Source organism: Mobula hypostoma, chromosome 9 (genome assembly GCF_963921235.1).
Source record: "Mobula hypostoma chromosome 9, sMobHyp1.1, whole genome shotgun sequence".
In the NCBI taxonomy this organism is placed as follows: Eukaryota; Metazoa; Chordata; class Chondrichthyes; order Myliobatiformes; family Myliobatidae; genus Mobula; species Mobula hypostoma.
The window spans coordinates 139,410,416-139,432,592 of record NC_086105.1 but is presented as its reverse complement, the minus strand read 5'-3'; the positions used below and the strand labels follow the sequence as shown (position 1 = coordinate 139,432,592).

The 22,177-nt window shown below is 41.8% G+C and overlaps 1 protein-coding gene across 2 annotated transcripts in view; it reads right to left on the bottom strand.

The window, feature by feature from the left end:
* The window catches only part of cacna1ha (calcium channel, voltage-dependent, T type, alpha 1H subunit a), a 647,795-nt gene that overhangs the window by 323,897 nt on the left and 301,721 nt on the right, over positions 1 to 22,177 (bottom strand). For both annotated transcript variants that reach the window (XM_063059309.1, XM_063059307.1), the window contains exon 6: positions 6,170 to 6,329. In XM_063059309.1, the coding sequence (XP_062915379.1) occupies positions 6,170 to 6,329 (160 nt within the window). The remainder of the gene's footprint in view (positions 1 to 6,169; positions 6,330 to 22,177) is intronic.

The window sequence follows — 22,177 nt, the reverse complement described above, 5'->3', positions numbered from 1 at the left end:
TAGTGGTACGAACTTTCAAGCCTTTGAATCTTCTGCCTGAAGAAGGGGAGGGGAAGAGAGAATGATCGGGATGGGAAGGGTCTTTGATTATGTTGGCTGCTTTCTGGAGTCAGCAGGAAATGTAGACAAAGTCAGTGGGGGGAAGTTGGCTTTTTTTATAGAACATGGAACATTACTGCACAGTACAGCCCTGTCAGCTACGATGTTGTGCCGATATTTTAATCTATTCCAAGGTCAATTTAACACTTTCCTTTTATCGAACTGCCTATCTAAGAGTCTCTTAAATGTCTGTAATGTATTTGCATTAGTGTGTTCCATGCACCCACTGTGTAAAAAAAAACTACCCAGTCATTCCCCCATGCCTCCCTCTAACCAGCTTAAAATCAAGCCCCATCGTGTTAGCCATGTCCATTCCAGGGGGGAAGTCTCTGGCTGTCCACTTGATCAATGCCTCTTGCCATTTTGGGCACCATGGTAGCCCAGCAGTTAGCGTGACAGTATTACAACCCAGGGTGCCAGAGTTCAGAGTTCAGGTATCCACTGTAAGGAGTTTGTGCGTTCCTTCCCATGTGCACGTAGGGTTTCCCTGGGTGCTCCAGCTTCCACCCACAGTCCTAGAGACACACTGGTTAGGTTAATTGGTCACTGTAAATTGTCCCGTGATGAGGTTAGGGTTCATCGACTTTGTTGGGGCAGAACGGCTCAAAGGGCTGGAAGGGCCCACTTTGTGCTGTATTGCTATATAAAGAAATAAATAAATCTTGAGCACATCTTATCAAGTCTCCTCTCGCTCTTTTCCTCCCACTTTAAACAATTCAGCAGAAGCAACCTAGCCTCGACATGTTGGGGTCTGGCAGATAGATGATGGTTACTATTTCCAGTAGATGGTCAACAAGAATATAAACACCAATGTTTCAATGTAACCTGAACAATAACGAAGGCGTTTACTGATGAATGTTTAAAACATCCACTGATGATGGATGGCCCCATTAAGAGGTTTCTAATGCGAGTCTGGCTTATTTTGAAGAACTGCTATGCTAGTGATTTTTCATTCCTATATGGGTCTCTGGTTTTACCATTTGCCCTCAGAATTTTTTTGCATTCTCTGCAGTCTGGTCATCCCAAATATGGGTTACATTAAACACTCAGAACCCAAGTACAAACAGGTCTGGTGACACCTCAAAGTAAACAAAGCGCATGAGGCAGAAAATTAGGATCCTGGTTAATGTATTAACTATAGCTGACGAAAATCAATGCATTACTGTAAGTTCCAGCAACTAGTGCTAAAACCTGATCTCCTTAGTGATTCAATCTCAATTTCAATCTATGAGCACTCAGAAAAACTTGGGAGGAAAATCTGGGACTGCTGAGCAGGAGTCCTACCAAGGACAGAAGTAAATTTATAGCAAATTCACTGAAAATCAATTTCCCCTGAGGTTTCCTGGATAGGCTGATGACATTGGCTTCGTAAAACAAAAATATCAACCCAGGGCTTTCAAAGAGAAATTTGGTTAAACTTTAGAGTAAAATTTTACCATCTAAGTACATATTTTTCAGTGTAATTACCAAAGTCAATTTTTCTTCACAGTAATCTCAAAGGAATAAATGTTTCTTATATAACACACAAAATAGTTTAAGACAAGAGCTGGAAACTTTAAACACAAGAGATTCTGCAGATGCTGGAAGTCTTGAGCAACATGCACAAAATAATGGAGGAACTCAACAAGCCATGCAGTATTTCTTTGGGATTAAATAGTTAATGTTTCAGTTCTAGACTCTTCATCAGGCCTGGAAAGAAAGTGGGGAAGAAGCCAGAACAAGAAGGTGAGAGGAGGAGAAGGAGTACAAACTGGCAGATGACAGGGAGACCGGGTGAGGGGGTAAAGCCGGGGGAGGGGAGATTATGATGACTATTCACTCCTGGTCTGTAGGCCACTTGGCTGTTTGCTAAGCTTGCTTTCTAAACACAGCTGTCACTTGTAAGATCATATCGTTGTAAGTAAACTTCCAGTGTTGGCGCGTGGCCAAGTGGTTAAGGCGTCGGTCTAGTGATCTGAAGGTTGCTAGTTCGAGCCTCAGCTGAGGCAGCGTGTTGTGCCCTTGAGCAAGGCACTTAACCACACATTGCTCTGTGACGACACCGGTGCCAAGCTGTATCGACCCTAGTGCCCTTCCCTTGGACAACATCGGTGGCGTGGAGAGGGAAGACTTGCAGCATAGGCAACTGCCGGTCTTCCATACAACCTTGCCCAGGCCTGCGCTCTGGAAACCTTCCAAGGCACAAATCCATGGTCTCACGAGACTATTGGATGCTTATTATTATTATTAAAAGTAAACTTCCAACTATATTGCTTTGTTTAATTTCTGGTCATAAGGGAAGTCAGTCTTCAGTTCTTAAATGTAAATGGTAAGCAGTAATCAGCTTGAAAAGCTCTCTCTATAGAACAAGTTTGAAAATAGCTCTATAGATAGAAGATACTGTCTGTAAAGAGACACATCACCTGCTTTTTACAACTTGAGAAGCAGGATAAGACAATGGATTACAGAATTGGAGTTGTTTCAAACAGACAGGCTGACTCATAAGTTGCTTAGTTCGAGGAAACTTGCAGAACAGATGGATAATATCATTTAGCATATCAATATCTGATATGTTTATAGTTGGAAGGGTTTTATGTGCTCAAAGAAGTTAGATTCACAGCATTTACAGTCTCAATGGCGGCTAGCTAAGGTCTAAGTCTCCAAAAGACGCTTTCAGTCCATTTATGTTAAAAGGATATCTGAAGAAATATCATACGTGTGTGAAGTCAGCCAACTGGGAGAAAAAGGCTATAAATGTAGAGAGCAGTTCAGGCTCATTAGGAGTGGGTAAGGAACATCAAGAAGAAACATGGATGAAACTAGAACCTATTCACTAAACTAGAATCTATTCTTCCTGCTCCAGTTCCTGTGATGGATGATTTGTTGTTTGCATTGTGGTCTGACTTTTTAGTTTATAGGAATTGCCGGGCCATGTTAGCATAGCAGTTAGTACTAGGGGCATCAGAGGTTGAAGTTCAATTCCAGCATCTTCTGTAGCAAATTTGTACATTCCTTCTTGTGAGTGTGTGGGTTTTTCTCCAGGTGCTCTGGTTTCCTCCCACAGCTCAAACACAAAAGTTAATTGGTTATTGTAAATTGTCCTGTGATTGGGTTAGGTTTAAATCGGGTGTTGTCAGGGGTTGCTGAGTGGTAGAGCTCAAAGGGATGTAGGACCTATTCCGCACTGCATCTCTAAATAAAAGATACAAATAAATACCTGTGTTTTGGAAAACCTTAATCCTTGTGTTTGAGAAATCCTTTATGCTTAAGAAATGCTTTGTGCTTTATATTCAGGAAATAGTTTGTAAGTGTCATATTGAAGCAATTACTAAGAAGGCACGACAGCAGCTATATTCCATTAGGAGCTTGAGGAGAATTAGAATGTCACCAAAGACATTCGCAAATTTCTACAGATGTACCATGGATAGCATTCTAACTGGTTGCATCAATATCTGGTTTGGAGGGACCACTGCACATTGCTGTAATAGCATAATCACTAAGACGAAAGAGTTGATTGTAGACTTCAGGAAGGGGAAGTTGGGAGAACACACCAGTCAGTCAGTCAAGGGTCAGCAGTGGAAAGGGTGAGCAACTTTAAGTTTCTTGGGTGTCAGCATCTCAGAACATCAATCCTGGGCCCAACACATTGACGTAACCATGAAGAAAGCATGCCAGAAGCTGCCCTTCATTAGGATTTTGAGGAGATTTGGTATGTCACCAAAGACTGGAGCAATTTTCTACACATGTACTGTGGAGAGCATTCTGACTGGCTGCGACAGTGCTTGGTATGGAGATGCCAATGCCCAGAAACAAACTGGAAAAAGCTGCAGACCATCGAGGGCATCTTCAAAAGATGGTGCCACAAGAAGCTAGCAGATTTCTGAAAGGTCCATGAACCCATGAACACTATTTCATTATTTTGCTCACTCTCTGCACCTCTTTTTATTTTTTTATATATTTCTTATATTAACTTAGAATAATCTTTTATGTCTTGCACTTTACTGCTACTGAAAACAACAAATGTCACAACATACAGTAAGTCAGAGATAAAACGCTCTGATTCTGGTTCTGGAAGTAAGCATTTTCTATCCTCTCATTCCACTTACTTGCACTGTTCAATTTCAAGCTCTTGCATTTTTCAGAGCTCAAAGTAATATTCTACAAGTAACACTCACAACACGCTGGAGGAACTCAGCAGGTCGGGCAGCATCCATGGAAAAGATCGGTCGACGTTTCGGGCCGGAACCCTTCGTCAGGACTGTAGAGGGAAGGGGCAGAGGCCCTATTAAGAAGGTGGGGGGAGGGTGGGAAGGAGAAGGCTGGTAGGTTCCAGGTGAAAAACCAGTAAGGGGAAAGATAAAGGGGTGGGGGAGGGGAAGCAGGGAGGTGATAGGCAGGAAAGGTGAAGAAGGAATAGGGGAAAACACAATGGGTAGTAGAAGGAGGTGGAACCATGAGGGAGGTGATAGGCAGCTGGGGGAGGGGGCAGAGTGACATAGGGATAGGGGAAGGGAGGGGGAGGGAATTACCAGAAGATCTTTTCCACGGATGCTGCCGGACCTGCTGAGTTCCTCCAGCGTTTTGTGATGTTGCTTTGACCCCAGTATCTGCAGATTATTTTGTGTTTAATATTCTACAAGTGCAGAGGTATCATCTTGGAGTTGCAAGAGTAAAGGAATGAATAGCTCTCTGCAATATTTGCAATGATCAAGTCCAGAATCCTTTACAATGGAAGATGAAGTTCTCATTTAATCTGGTAAAAATACCCCTCCACATACTGTGGAAAGCACCTCATTACAAGTGCAGGTCCACAGTACATTACTCTTACAGATTCTTTAACAGGTTATTGGGTTTCACTGAAAAAATACTCATCCAAATCAGACACGGCTTCCTATGTATTTTGTTTAGAAAATACAGCACACATAGCTAGGGTGCGTAAGACTTTTGCACAGTACTGTAGCAATTTTATGTATTGCACTGTACTGCTGCCACAAAAAAAAATTCATGACATATATGAGCGATGATAAACATGTCACAACTACGGATTCGGCAGCGCAGTAGATACAGCAATTGCGCTTGTGAAGTTGCATGCTAATTATTATTTAATCGTGATAGCATTTAACTCCATACTTGTCACCATAGTGCTTGTCGACACTTGGACAGAGCACAGCAATGCTTCACTGCCTGTTTGCTGTCGGCCTTCTCTGAGAAATTGGACTTTCGAGTCAACTGACTCTGAAGACCAGCGATACTCGTTTAATATTTAGATTTCCTTTTCAGCCGCAGTGTAGGCTTTGTTTTCCATTTGAGAGTTTTAGTTAACGGCCCTATTTGGCCTAGCATTTATTGTTTTATTTTCCCTTTAACACTGTTCACATTAAAGTTTTGTGAACTATCGACCTGCTTCAGTGCCTCTCACTACACACTTGGGCCATATCCGAACCTGGTAACAAAACCTGATTCTGATATGGGTCTCCATTGTGGACTGAGAGTTTGAAGGGGACAGGGAGAGGGGGAATCATGTTTGGGCAAAGGGGAAGGAAGAGGGGAAGGAACGGGAAGCACCAGAAAGATATTCTGTAATGATCAGTTGTTTGGAATCAAATGATCTTGCCTGGTCTCTCAGGGCTGGGTGTGTCTGTACCTGTGCCATTTGTGTTCCTTTCCCCAGCATGCCTTCTCTGCCACCTATCCCACACCACTCCTGTAGTGCTCCACTCTCGCCATTCCAAACATCCTTTGTTCTCACTCAATTTACAAACTCACTCTCAATTCCATCCTGACTAGTTTAGTACCTTGCAAAAGTCTTAGGCACTTTAGCTACATATACGTGCATAAAGTACACAGTACTTTATTATAGATTATTTTAGGATCAAAAATCAACTTTATTTGCTATGTATATATATACACACATCTATTAGGAATTTACTATTACATATAAATGCATATGGCAAATAAAGTTTTATGCATGTGATTCTGCAACAGGGCCAACGATTTTAGAACACTGTCATCCACTTCACGTTAGAAATTCAAAACTTCTTACAAGAACAATGCTGCCTGCAGTTTAAGCGACTTTAGAGAGATGACTTACATTGCAAAGCTGTCTTCGTAAAAACATCTGTTCCTCAGCAGTCCAGCCCAGAGCTGCACTCCGACGATCCCAAATATAAAGAAGACAAAAAAACAAAGGAGAAGAACATTGCCTAACATAGGCAGAGTATCTAATAGCAAAGTCACTAGTATCCTCATACCTGTAAAATATAGAAATGCAAACACACAATTAGTATTAAGCATAACATGATATAAAATTAACAGTCACTTTCATGACAAATGTAACTCCTTTTCATTTTCTTCCAGTTTTGTCAATGTTGACCAAGTCTGCTCTACGAAAAATGTCAATATGTGGTGATCTATAGTTCTATGATAATTAATCTATCGAAATAGATATTTAGTTATTATAACAGATATTACCCTTCAACTATCAGTCTCCTGAACCATTGTGGATAACCTCATTCACCTCAACACTGAACTGATTCCACAACCTATGGACTGACTTTCAGGGACTCTACAATTCATGTTCTCAGTATTATTTATTTATTATTTTTTGTATTTTCAAAGTTTGTCTTTTACAGATTGGTTGTTTGTCAGTCTTTGTTTGTGTGCACTTTTTCATTGATTCTATCAATTTCTTTGTTCCTGCAACTCGCGGCAAGAAAATAAATGCCAGGGTCGTATATATTGACATTTAAATATTTTGATAATGAATTTAATTTGAACTTTAAATGCATAATTAATTTCAAAGCCAATTTGAACTTTGAAATATGATTGCAATCTAAAAAGGACAATGAAATGCTGGCCAAAATTTTGCAGGACCAGTTCAAAAGTTAACAATTGCTTGCTAAAGTTGGACATCCCAGCATTCATACTCAGTCTCAATTTCAATGCGAATGTAAATTCAATTATTTTATTTCAAGTAAACTAATCTTTCTGTTAAAATAAAACAGAAAGGAATTCACTTGAGATTATCATCATAATCTGATTGTATGTTGTAATAGACCTCAATATATGTAAGTCATATTACAAAGGATTATATATAATTTGCAGACTACCAGCCAGATCTGCTGCGCTGTGAGTATGTCCCTGGATGATATATTTCAGTGCAAAGTGATCCAAGAATTCATCCCATTTAAAAAATAAACTATTTTATGATAGAAACGGCCCATAATTTATTCAGTCATGTGATGCTATCATTTTCAATTCTAAAGCCATTAGCCATCACCACTGCTCTGTTCAAGGCACTAAGCAATATACTTAATCCCAGGCTTCTCAATCTACATATCTCACTTTCTATTTGTTCTAACAAAATTAGATGAGAAGAGAGGAGGGCACCAAATGTCTGTAAAGTGGATAAGGACATGTCGAGAGAAGGCAAGAGGAACCAAATGGGACACATAATGTGGAACAAATGTAATTTGGTTAATTTCATGGGATAAATAAAAAAAAGAATACTTTTTCCTCATCAAATGTATGTTGATATTGATGCTTCTTTGTCTGCAGGACTTGTATGTGTCCAGGACAGGGAAATGGGCAGGAAAAATCATGGCAGAACCACCCAACCAGCAAACTGCCCTTTCCAAAAACTCCCTTTTGGAAAGTGCTATGGGGCTATTAAAACAGAAGCTTCACACCATTTTGAAAGTTTCTTCCCCCAGGCGGTTAATCTGATCAACCATACTAGACAGCAACCCCCACCACCCTCCATCTATGACCTCAGTCACTGCACTGCACTGAGTAAACACTTTAAACCACTTTTTGATAACAATGCTGTGCACATTGTAGATAGATGTTGGTATTTATGTACTTATGCATATTTAATTCCATATCCCTACTTTAACCGTGAAGCTTAGGAGAAGCTGGCGCTTACGGCGACTCCTTCGCTTGCATCTTTGGAAACAGCTGTGTTTCTGTCTTTAATATCTCTATTTTTCCCTTTCAGTGTTCTTTTGAAGACCCTGACCTGGAGTTACATGCTGACTTCGGTTCTTTGCGGCAATGGGACCCACTCTCAGGGTCTCAGGACTGGCCATTATTCAACATACCAAGGACATGGCCTAGAAGACTAACACACCTTTAAGGTTCCGGGATTTCGTGGCTCTGGAGGTGGGTGGACTTGAGGTTGGTGCCTCCGCAGATCGGTGTGATGTGGGCGACAGAAGATTGAAAGCAACAAGTTGACAGCTAGCTGTGTGCCCAGAGACCCAAGATCTTTGGGCACAGAGCTTGGAAAAAGTAATGCAACGGACTTTTAACATCGTAAATCAGCGAGTTGTTTGTTATGTCTTCCCTCTCGCTGTGAAATGGGGATACCTCTTTCTCCCTTATTAGGGAGAATGAGAGCCTGTGGTATGTCAAATTACCGGGTGAATAAGTCTTTGGGGTACTGCAAGTCTGTGTCTTTATTGATGCTTTGCTGCACGCTTGAATGCTTGGTGGGGGGTGCCGATGCTTTTTTTGCTGGTGGGGGAGGGGGTATCGTTGCTTTGCTGCTGCATACGCGTGGGAGAGGGGAACTGGGGGGGTGGCTTTGGGGTTCGAACATTTAACTGTCATTCATTCTTTAGGACACTCCTCTGTTTTTGTGGATCGTTGCGAAGAAAAAGAACTTCAGTACGTATACATTTCTCTATACCTTTTGTTTTTATAATTGTTGAAAGTTGCTGCTTTATGCTGCATGTCACATCAATGCATTGCAGCAGATTTCTAATACATGTGAATGTATATGGAGAATATAGTTGACCTTTGATCCCTGATGTACAGTGGAATCTATGTGCTGTGGTTCACAAAACATATAGTTCAATGGATCAGAAATGAGAGAAAAGGACTGGTGGTCTTTTGTGTCAGAGGGTTGGAAGCAGGGTTGAGCAAGTCTTCCTGCAATTCCACACAATTTTTGTGCAAAACCACACCTAAATTGTCACATGCAATTATTTTTTTGTACTCTAGTTAAGGTAAATGCGTGTATTTCTAGTCACCACACTACAGAAAGGGTGTGACTAAGCTGGAGCAGCTAAAGAAAAGATTCACAAGGACGTTGGATACCTGGATTGGAGGGTTTGAGTTATCAGAAGTGATTGGATAAGCTAAATCTGTTTCTTTGGAGCGAAGAAGACTGGGAGGTGACATGATAGAGGTACATAAAATTATAAGAGGCACTGTTACCTCTAAGCTGTGTGTGTGCTCAGCCATGAAGTAATGGAAATGCTCCCGCACACATAGCCTTTGTAGCTGCGCAGCTGGAATTTTCTTTTATATACTGTTAATACAATTTTAAAGTTATGCTAATATAATTTTGAAATCTATGTTAATATAATTGTGGTACCCTGTAATTAATTATGCATTAATGAATATAACTCAGAAGTTTTCTAAATAATAAACATAGCACAACCTTTACTTTGAAACATTTCAGAGCTTCACCACGCTTACATTGTCAGTGTTTCAAGTTACAACACTGCTACAAATTGTAACAATAAACACAGAATGGAGGTTGGTAGCTCATTGTTAAGAAACCGCCGGCCCACTGAATGGCGGTACAGTTTAAAATGCTGCACAGTTTTCAGGCTGTGTAAAAATTTCCTGCTCAAAGTAATGATCCATGTAGCCATTTAAAAAAAATTAGAGGGAACATTGGTAGATATCGAGAAATTAGAGGGGACTTTGGTGGATATAGAGAATAGAGAGTTTCTGATGCCTTCCCCACAGTTCATTAAATCATACTTTCATTCATTTACTGATGATACTATCTCTCAAGTTAGCGCTTTATTTTCCCATGTACCAAAGACCATGGGTTTAGAGTGAGGGAAAGGAGGTACAGGGGAGGACTGAGGGGTAAATTTTTCACACAGAAAGGGGACAAATAATATTTAGAATAAGCAGCCATAAAAGGTGGTGGAAGCAGGAACAGTAATAAAATTTAAAGGGCATTTTAACAGTTATACACACATGTGGGGGACACAGAGATATAGAATTTATACAGATAAACAGTGTTAGGAGAGATAGGCATGAAATGCTCTCTGTTTCTTATTCAAACCATTGAACTTGAATAAGCATGATCTCACTATGTGAAAATCTTTTTATACTTTTCATTTCTGCCTGTTCTGCTCCTCTCCCTTACTAGATATTCCATTATTTTCCTCCCACTGATGTTACGCTGCAGGGGTCTTTTATAACCAATTGTTACTGTATGCCTCTATTCATCTATGGAGTTGTATGAATGTATAGTTCTTTCTTTCTTTCTAATAAGATATAAATTTGCCTGCATGCTACTGAGGAACTTTTTTAAAGTCTCCTATTGTTCTACAGCATTTTATCATTCCATGTTTTTTCCCAGTTCCTCAGAACCTGCATTTTTCAATCCATTAAGCAGGCTTTTGTCATACCTACATTATATCCTTCTGCATCAGTATAAAGAGTTAATCATTTAGACTGGAGCGGAAAATAAACGTCTTTATAGTATTTTTATCTTCGCACTGTACATCTGCTGCAAATCAATGAATTTCATGTCAACTACACTCAGTGGCCACTCTATTAGGTACCTCCTCCTCAGGTTCATGGTCTTCTGTTGCAGTAGCACATCCATTTCAAAGTTCGATGAGCTGAGCATTCAGAGATCCTCTTCTGCACACCACTGCTGAAACACGTTGTCAGTGAGTTATTGTCACCTTCCTGTCGGCTTGAATCAGTCTGGCCATTCTCCTCTGACCGCTCTCATTTTCGCCTACAAAACTGTCGCTCTCTGGATGTTTTTTGGGGGGATTTTTTTGCACCATTCACTGTAAACTGTATGTTGTGAATGTTTATATGCACAGTCACTTTGTAAACATTTCACCAAGTCAACCAGCTGCACATGTTCTAACAATCCAACATACCTCCTTGGGACTTTCTACATACTTTGCATTATCCAGGATAGAAGTAAAGAACACACGCATAGCCACCTACATTTGTTGGAGATACATTCCAGAGGGAACTGATAATGTTACCACTGAGTATATGTTTGTGGTCTTCTCTGACCTTTCTCAGACCCATTGAACTGCCACTCACGAGAATTTTTTTTGTTTCTCGCACCATTTTCTGTACACACTAGAGACAGTCATGCATGAAAATCCCAGGAAATCAGCAGTTTCTGAGATACTCGGAGTTACTTAGATCACATTTCTCCCCCATTCTGATGTTTGTTCGGAACAACAACTGAACCTCTTGACCATGTCTGCATGCTCTTATGCATAAAGTTGCTACCACATGACTGGCTGATTAGCTTTTGCATTAACAAGCAGGTGTACCTACTAAAGTGGACACTGAATGTACACCAATGGCAATTTGATTCTGATAGAGCTCTTATGAATCTCATATCAGTGCCATTGCTACCTACCAACCTATCACCACAAAACCGATGTACAACTTGAACAGCCCAACTTCAAGTCAATGCAACAGGCAACAAGACTTGCTTAATGTCGGTTTTGATTTAATGAGTCACACTTATAAGGATCCAGTAGGTTTCTTGCAATATCATGTCATTATCATAAATTGGCACTGCTCCATTTCAAACTGTCTTCCTCTCACCAAGCCTCATGAGAATTTGCTGAAGAATTCAGTCAAACCCAAGATGGCACTGGTGATATATGGCAACATTTTATAGACAGCTGACGAAACTACTAGGTATTCTACTAGATATATTTCTTTTAGAATATGATCACTGCAATCCACGGCCTGTAACTTCCCTTTGGAAGGCGTGCTTTGGAACGGTCTGATGATCTGGTGTTTTTACAGTCTCCTGAGCAATTCAGCGAACTGGACTCTCGAGAATGCAGGTACGACTATTGCCATGGCGGCCATTGCTGGGGCGGACTGCAGGCCGGATTGAGCAGGAAACAAACCGATGTTTAGCCAGTTTAAGCTACAAGGCCAGGAGTGGAGGGCAAGCCAATGTTCAGCTGAATTCTCTATGTCAGCCCAGATCCCTCATTTGAGCATGTCTCGTCTCCCTCGCTTCTCACTGGCTGGTGTACAAGCCTTGGGTCTACACTACCACATTTGGGAGTAGTTCCTGGCCCGCAGCCATCAAGCTCCTGGACCAGATTCACTCACAACAGCTGTGTACTCAGTTTTGGACACTCTGCGGTTCATGTTCTGTGCATTATTTACTTAATTTTTTTTCCATTGTTTGCACAAGTTGTTCTTTTTTAGCACTTTGGATGTTTAATGGTCTTTGATGTGTGCGGATTTTTGTGTGTTCTATTGTCTCTCTGTTTTGTAGCTGCCTGTAAGATGAACCTCAAGGTTATATATGGCAGATAGACTTTGATAATAAATTCACTTCGAACTTTGAAACCCAAGCATTGGAACATAACAAACGGAAGCAGATGAAAGCCAATTGCCCCTTGTCTCTGCTCTGCCACCTGATAAGATCAATCCTGATCTTGCACATCAGCACATTTTTCTTGCACTAGCACCATATTCTGAGTCTGAATGTCTAAACGTTTACCTATCTCCATCAGGAACAGACACACGAACAGAGCATCCATAACACTTGAGAAGGGAATTCTGAAGATTCAATATGCTCCAGATCAGGGGTTCCCAACTTTTTTAATGCCATGGACCCCCAGGTTGGGAACCCCTGCTCTAGATGAAGAAATTTCGCAGAATCTCTGCTCCTCGTGGCTGGTCCTTTATTTCGAGACCATGAGTCCTAGTTATACATGAAATATCATCCTTTACATCTACAATGCAAGGCTCCATAAGAATTCTGAACATTCATGCTTGACTAATCTTCTGGAATTTTTTGATGATGTAACTATGAAAATGGACAAAGGAGAGCCAGTGGATGTAGTGTACCTGTTCTTTCAGAAAGCCTTTGATAAGGTCCCACATAGCAGATTAGTGGGAAAAATTAGAGCATACGGTACTGGGGGTAGGGTACTGACATGGATAGAAAATTGGTTGGCAGACAGGAAACAAAAAGTAGGGATTAACGGGTCCCTTTCAGAATGGCAGGCAGTGACTAGTGGGGTACCACAAAGCTCGGTGTTGGGACCGCAGCTATTTACAATATACATTAATGATTTAGATGAGGGGATTAAAAGTAACATCAGCAAATTTGCAGATGACACAAAGCTGGGTGGCAGTGTGAAATGTGCGGAGGATGTCGTGATAATGCAGGATGACTTGGACAGGTTGGGTGAGTGGGCAGATGCATGGCAGATGCAGTTTAATGTGGATAAATGTGAGGTTATCCACTTTGGTGGCAAGAACAGGAAGACAGATTACTATCTGAATGGTGTCAAGTTAGGGAAAGGGGAAGTACAACGAGATCTAGGTGTCCTTGTTCATCAGTTACTGAAAATAAGCATGCAGGTACAGCAGGCAGTGAAGAAAGCTAATGGCATGTTGGCCTTCATAACAAGGGGAGTTGAGTATAGGAGCAAAGAGGTCCTTCTGCGGTTGTACAGGGCCCTGGTGAGACCACACCTGGAGTATTGTGTACAGTTTTGGTCTCCAAATTTGAGGAAGGACATTCTTGTTATTGAGGGAGTGCAGCGTAGGTTCACGAGGTTAATCCGCAGGATGGCGGGACTGTCATATCTTGAAAAATTGGAGCGACTGGGCTTGTATACACTTGAATTTAGAAGACTGAAAGGGGATCTTATTGAAACATTTTAGATTATTAAGGGATTGGACACGCTAGAGGCAGGAAACATGTTCCCGATATTGAGGGAGTCCAGAACCAGAGGCCACAATTTGAGAATAAGGGGTAGACCATTTAGAATGGAGTTGATGAAAAACTTTTTCACCCAGAGAGTTGTGGATCTGTGGAATGCTCTGCCCCAGAAGGCAGTGGAAGCCAATTCTCTGGATGCTTTCAAGAAAGAGTTAGATAGAGCTCTTAATGATAGCGGAGTCAAGGGATATGGGGAGAAGGCAGGAACGGGGTACTGATTGTGGATGATCAGCCATTATCACAGTGAATGGCGGTGCTGGCTCGAAAGGCCGAATGGCCTACTCCTGCACCTAATGTCTATTGTCTATTGAAACATCCTTTCAATCTTCTAAATGCTGCTTTGCTTCTCCTCACAGAACAAACCCACCAGATCAGATGCAGGAGACATCTTCCTGATGGAAGTAGAGTCCAAGTCCAGGAATCACCATATCTGGTCAATAAATAATTTAATATTGACATGAGGAGAAACTTCTTCCCACAAGAGAATGGTGGAACCTGTGAAATCCTCTATTACAGAGTACAGTTGAAGTCAAATTGTTAAGTAATGATTAAAAATAAGATTTAATGGTCACTTGTACGTCAAAATATATAGCAAAATGCAAAATAGAAATTTGCATCAAATCACTACAGTGTGGATTGTGTTGGGGGCAGGTGTCATCACAGCTCCAGTGCCCACGTAGTAGTAGTGCGATCACTCATATTGAGAGTGATGTTCTGCCGCAGGGGCTGTTCCCTTAATGGAGAATGTCTGTACTTGACTTTGTTTAACGTGGGGAGGCTGATGCACAGGCAGTCACCACACGGTCCTTGATAGATCGGGTTTAGGTTTTAGTGGCATGGAATGCAAGACAACTTGAGCCTTCCTCCACATCCACTGCCATTTGTGATGTGTCATCATCTTCCATTAGCTCCACCGTTAAGTCTTGGTTGGATCACTCTTCATCTGGAACCTCCCCCTGGACCGCACCACTATGGGTGACATGACCAGGAGCTCATCTCCAGACGGCATCACCCTTGGGGTCTCCAGAACATGATGATCCTTGCGGAATCCAACATCCCATCCCAAAACCTAACCGTACATCTTTGGAACGTGGGAGGAAATCGTAGCAGCGGGAGGAAACGCAGGGGTTACAAGGAAAACGTACAAACTCCTTACAGACAGTAGTAGGAATCAAACCCTGATTTGGTGATCACTGGCTGCTGCTGTAGAGCAATTGCACTAACTGCTATGTTACTATGCCGCCAACAGGAGTTAGAAATGGTTATTAGAGCTAGAGGAAATAAGACAAGACAAAGGAGCAGAAGTTGGCCATACGGCCCATCGAGTCTGCTCCAGCATTTTATCATGAGCTGATCCATTCTCCCATTTAGTCCCACTCCTCTGCCTTCTCACCATAACCTTTGATGCCCTGGCTACTCAGATACCTATCAACCTCTGACTTAAATACACCCAATGACTTGACCTCCACTGCTGCCCGTGGTGACAAATTCCATAGATTCACCACCCTCTGGCTAAAAAAATTTCTTCGCATCTCTGCTCTGAATGGGCAACACAGAGAAACTGAAGCTAAAAGCAACCCACTGGAGGAATTCTATCAAAACACTCGCCTCCATAGTATCCAAGACATCTTCATGGAGCAATGCCTCAAAAAGTTGTTGTCCATCATTCAGCACCCCCATCACCCAGATCATGCCTTGTTCTCAATGCTACCATCAGAAGGGAGGTACAGAAGCTTGAAGACACATACTCAATGATTCAGGAACAGCTTCTTCCTACCCCCCTCTGCTCCGCCATCCAGTTTCTGGACCTATGAACACTCCCTTAACATTTTTTAATTTCTTTTTTTTTGCACTATTGAACTTAACTACTTTATATAAATATGTACATATATTTACAGTAACTTGCATTTTTTTCTCTCCCTATTCTCTGGGATGTGATGTTGAGGCTCTATAAGGCGCTGGTGAGACCTCACTTGGAGTACTGTGGGCAGTTTTGGGCTCCTTACTTAAGAAAGGATGTGCTGATGTTGGAGAGGGTTCAGAGGAGATTCACTAGAATGATTCCAGAAATGAGAGGGTTAACATATGAGGAACATTTGTCCGCTCTTGGACTGTATTCCTTGGAGTTTAGAAGAATGAGTGGGGACCTCATAGAAACATTTCGGATGTTGAAAGGCATGGACAGAGTGGATGTGGCAAAATTGTTTCCCATGATGGGGGAGTCTAGTACAAGAGGGCATGACTTAAGGATTGAAGGGCGCCCATTCAGAACAGAGATGCAAAGAAATTTTTTTAGTCAGAGGGTGGTGAATCTATGGAATTTGTTGCCACGGATGGCAGTGGAGGCCAAGTCATTGGATGTATTTAAGGCAGAGATTGATAGGTATCTGAGTAGCCAAGGCATCGAAGGTTATGGTGAGAGGGTGGGGGAGTGGGACTAAATGGGAGAATGGATCAGCTCATGATAAAATGGCGGAGCAGACTTGATGGGCCGAATGGCCAACTTCTGCTCCTTTGTCTTATGGTCCTGTGGTCTTATGGTCTATTATTATGTATTTCATTGACCTGCTGCCGCAAACTCAATAAATTTCACACCACATGCCAATGATATCAAACCCAATTCTGATTCCGAATTCAGCGATTTGAGCAGCATCTGTGGGGGTTGCTGGGGTGTGCGGGGGGGGGGTGGAACTTGGTGTTTCGGGACATAACCTTACATTGGGACAGAGAGTGGAGAGGGAAGAAAACATAAAAATAGAGAGGGGAGGCAGACGGCTGAGATGGTGGCCAGATAGACCGAGGGGGAGTGAAGGAGGGTGGGCAGACAAAGAAAAGATTTTAAAAGGTGATAACGATTAGATTTATTTATTTGTCACATGTACACTACATCACAAGACAGAGTGAAGTTAGGGAGTATTGTGCTGCGTCATCTGCAAGTGTCACCACACTTCCACCACCAGATGAAACCAGGGGTGAGGGAGAGCGGTGGTGTTGGGAGAAGGAGGCAGGTGGGTGATAGGTGGAAGCAAACAGGGGATTGAGGAAGGTGAGGAGAGGAGTTTGAAGAGGGAGCTGCTGGAGGGTGATGAGCGCAGATCCGATTGTGGAATACAGTGCAGAGCAAAGCAAGTCCGAAGAGTTCCAGCCCTGCCCCCGGTTCCATCTCCTGTGATTCAACCAGCAGCACTGCGGTCAACACAATAATATGCTTCAGTCAGAAGAGCTGGCTCTCCCCTAACATTGACCTGTCTGCGAGGCAGACTGAACTGTCCAGCTCACCACTCTCATGCAGAGGAATCAAAACTTAATTTCAATGAGGAGTGCAAACTCTCTGAGAAGGGAAAGCTGTTATCACAGACAACTAAACTAAACCGAAATCCCGCTCTTGAGCTGAAAGTAATTCATCACTTTATCATTCAGTAACCTTAGGTTCTCTGAGAAAACAAAAGCAAATGGTATTTGATCACTTTGAACTCCAGCTTAAGGAGACAAGGAATAAGAGATCCTGTCTTTTGCAGTCAAAACATGACAAAAGCAAACAAAATGTTCTAATACTCATTATTTATATATGATTTATTTCACTGTTGTGCTGCGCTGTATAAAAGATTACAGACTGGAATGGTATCAGGACTCTTATTTGCTTTTAAATGACTAATCCCAGCCCTCCACACTGCCCTCAAACTGACCTGATGTTTACACAGACAAAAAGTGAGCAGACTTAATGTTATTCAGCAAAATAATCGGTACCTGATTCAACAGGAAAAGGAGCCCTTAATATCTTACTATGTGAAGGAGCACAAATCTACCATTTACCTGAAGGAACATTCATCTTTTCAGATTAAAATTCTCTAATACTGGTCTTAATTTGCTCTTTCAAGAAATACTTATGCATGAAATGAGCTGACATTTATAAAGATGAATCACAAGTTTGCAATTGAGATCCTTCAAGGGCAGCAACTCTCTGAATGCTGTCAGGAAAATAGCTATAAACAATTCAAGATACACATTAGATAAGGACTTGAAAATCCCGATGGCTTCTTCCTGATGCAAGTATCAAGGAAGAAATGCTCTCTATCACTGACTTGGAGGCTCAAAAGGGTGAGGAGAAACAGTGGGTGTTCTTGGAAGATTTTTATGGGAACCTTTGGATAAACATCTTGGCAATTGATCAGGAGTGGGAGGGTGATAATGAACGGGGCAGGATATATTTAGTGGCTCCCCCCCAAAGGATAATTCCATGAACTCTTTAAATTGGGATCAATTTCCAATTGCCTAAATATTACATTATTGCTCTTAAGTATTTCAGTGTCAACATCTGCTGACATAAGCACAACCTAGTAAATTTAAAAGAACAAATTTCCCACAGATTTTTTTTTTTGTTTTTACATGATGGACACCAAACTAAGTCAATATCAAAAGTTTCTGCACAATTTGGGGAATTAAAAAGATTTGCTCTAACTTCATATTCCACCAGTCACTTGACTTTATTCCTTGAAGCATAGGCGAATGAGGGGAGATCTGATAGAGGTATACAAAAGTTTTAGGGGTAAGAATGGGGTAAATGCAGGAAGGCATTTTCCACTGAGGTTTGGTAAGACAGTGTCGTGAATTTAATATTTCAGTAATATTCGAGTAATATTGTAAATATATTGTCTGATTAAGCATTCTCTGTTTACATAATTCATTATGGGTTATATGTATGGAGTACGTGAATGGCATACATCATTACGGCACTACGTCATAAGTGCATGCCTCACTAGATTAAAAAGAATACTATTTAAGGGAACCTGAGGAAAAACTTTTTTACTCAGAGAATGGTGTGAATATGGAATGAGCTGCCAGAGGAAGCCTGTTTCTGTGCTGTAGTGTTCTTGATCTTGGAAAAAAATTATTTCACAGCCATTATACCAGGTTTCTTGCTGTAATAACAGCAGGAACAAGATAAAATTAAACCTGCAATTTGATAGATACATGGAATCCTTCATAAACAGGAGATCACTATTTCAAATGCTTAAATTCCAAGGAAGTATGAGGCAGACAGCACGGCTCCAAAATTCTTAAGAATAACAGATTTGCAAACGTAATCTGCCCGCTAGAATTTGGATAAGTTAGCATAAACCAAAGCTGTGATAGAACAAAATTTACAAAAGAAGTTTAAGGTAATTGGTAAGTCAACGTTAAAACAGTCACCGGTGTTGACGAAATAGGGGTGTGAGGTTCCCCACAGTCTGGATTCCTCTAACTTTCAAGAGCAAAGGAAAGACTGAAACCCAAACCTTGATTCCCTGGCAGTTTTGGCATGAGGATCTTCATCCAGGTTCCAAGGCTTGCGATTCTTCTCTTCTACAATTCATTTGGTTCCCAGTGGCCCGACTACCTGCTTGTATCCAAGAGATGTTTCAAAGACATGGAAGAAGATCATGCAGTCCATTGAAAAGAGGACAGGGTCATGGGATTGACCAGTAGGCCATTCTACAGATACGGTGCAAGGAGAGTGGAGGTAGCTGCTTTTGTGATTTAGATTCAGAGTTATTCAGCAGGGAAACAGGCCCTTCAGCCCAACTTATCTATGCTAATGAAGATGTCCATCTAACCCAGCTCCATTTCTCTGGCGTTTGATTCATATCCTTGTATGGGGCAGTATGGAAGCACATCAGCACATCACCTTACAGAGCCAGCCAGAGATCGGGGTGGGCGGGGGAACATTGACTCAGACCATGAGAGGCTTGCGTCGGGGGGGGGGCATTTTCATGCCTTACAAGGCGCAGATTGGAAGTCTGTGTGGGGCGCCACCTCTCTCACAGACTTGAGCAATGTGTGATTAAGTGCCTTGCTCAAGGACCCAAACACGCTGCCACAGCTGAGGCTCAAACTAGCGACCTTCAAATCACTAGACAAACGCCTTAACCATTTGGCCATGTGCCTAACACAAGAATCAGGAATCAGTATTCAATACCGGTCACTGCCTGTAAGGAGTCTGTACATTCTCTCTGGGACCCTGTACGTGCTCTGGTTTCCTCCCATGTTCCAAAAACGTACAATTAGGGTCAGAGTTAGAGTTGTGGCATGTTGGTGCTGGAAGCGTGGCGACTTTTGGCCCAAGTGCAAGTCCCGCGGATTTGATCTGACGCAAATGACACATTTCACTGTATGTTTTGAGGTATGTGTGACAAATAAAGCTAATCTTTTCATTTTATTCCCCTTTCTTAACCTATCCTATCCACATGCTTGTTCAAATGTGTCGTTTGGGAACGATCCTTCTGACCGACACAATAAAATTAATTTGCAATTTAAAAGAGTCAAATATAAAACTTAAAGTTTATTTTGCTGGCCCTGTGCCTCTTCCTTCCTGTTCTCATCCAAGGAAGATATAATGACAGGCCAATGTCAATACATCAGCAGGTCTGGATGTCTAAGTGTGACAGTTTAACTAAGTTTAGATGTATTATCAAGCCACGCGTAACGCAATTATTCCTGCATTTCCTACTCATTTCCAATGAAAAATTTGTTTATGCTCTAGTTTATCAGATTACAGAGTGCAAATAAACAGGAAGTTCCAGTGCTGAATTGCAATTTTGCTGAAGGCTCAGAATAAGAAACAAGCTTGTCATCCCTGACATATGTCGTGAAATTTGTTGCTTCGCGGCAATGCAAAAGTACAATGCAAAACATAAAAAACCCATAAATTACAGTAGGAAACAAATAACAGTCCTGCGCAAAAGTCTTAGGCACAAAGATATATCGCTAGGGGGCCTAAGACTTTTGCACATTTCTGTAGTAATTTTTTCCCCAGAAGAAGGAAATGGCAAACTACCAATGTACAAAAGTTTGCCGAGAACGGTCCTGGTCATCTATAAAGCCATGATCGCCATATCATACTACATGCCACATAATTACGATGATGATGTAGTCATTTTATGTATTGCACTGTACTGCTGCTGCAAAGTAAGTAAATTTCATAACATATGTGAGTGATGATAAATCTGATTCTGATGTGGTCTGTTTGTGGACTGAGAATGGGAAGGGGGCAGGGAGAGGGGAATCATAAGACCATAAGACATTAAGACATAGGAGCAGCATTAGGCCATTCAGCCCATCGAGTCTGCTCTGCCATTCCATCGTGGCTGATCCCAGATCCCATTCAACCCCATGCACCTTCCTTCTTGCCATATCCTCGGTGCCCTGACCGATCAGGAAACAATCAACTTCAGCCTTAAATATACCCATGGATTTGGCTTCCACCACAGTCTGTGGCAGAGCATTCCACAGATTCACTACTCACTGGCTAAAAGAATTCCTCCTTACCTCTGATCTAAAAGGTAGCCCCTCAATTCTGAGGTTGTACCTTCTTGTTCTGGATACCCCCACCATAGGAAACACCCTCTCTATATCCACCCTATCTAGTCCTATCAACATTCAGTCAATTTCAATGAGATCATGGTTGGGCAAAGGGGAAGGGAGAGTGGAGGAAGATTGGTGGAGGGGCGGGTAGTGTTGAGGAAACAGGTAGGATGCAGAAGGACTTAGACAGATTAGGAGAATGGGCAAGAAAGTGGTAAATGAAATACAATGTTGGAAAATGCATGGTCATGCACTTTGGTAGTAGAAATAAACATACGGACTATTTTCTAAACAGGGAGAAAATCCAGGAATCTAAGATGCAAAGGGACTTGGGAGTCCTTGTGTAAAACACCCTGAAGGTTAATTTGCAGGTCGAGTTGGTGTTGAGGAAGGCAATAATTTCAAGAGGTCTAGAATACAAAAGCAGGGATGTGATGATGAGGCTTTATAAGGCACTGGTGAGGCCTCACATTGAGTATTGTGAACAGTTTTGGGCTCCTCATCTTAGAAAGGATGTGCTGGCATTGGAGAGGGTCCAGAGGAGGTTCCAGGATGATTCCAGGAATTAAAAGGTTATCATACGAGGAACATTTGATGGCTCTGGGTCTGTACTCACTGGAATTCAGAAGGATGAGGAGGAGATCTCATTGAGTAGATGTGGAAAGGATGTTTCCCATGGTGGGAGAGTCTAGGAGAAGAGGGCACAGCCATAGGATAGAGGGGCGCCCTTTCAAAACAGAGATGCTGAGAAATTTTTTGAGACAAAGGGTGGTGAATTCGTAGAATTTGTTGCCACATGCAGCTGTGGAGGCCAGATCATGGGGTGTATTTAAGGCAGAGATTGCTAGGTTCTTGATTGGACATGGCATCAAAGGTTATGGGGAGAAGGCCGAGGACTGGGATTGAGGAGGAGAAAAAAAAAAGGATCAGCCATGATTGAATGGCACAGCAGAACGATGGGCCAGATGGCCTAATTCTACTCCTATG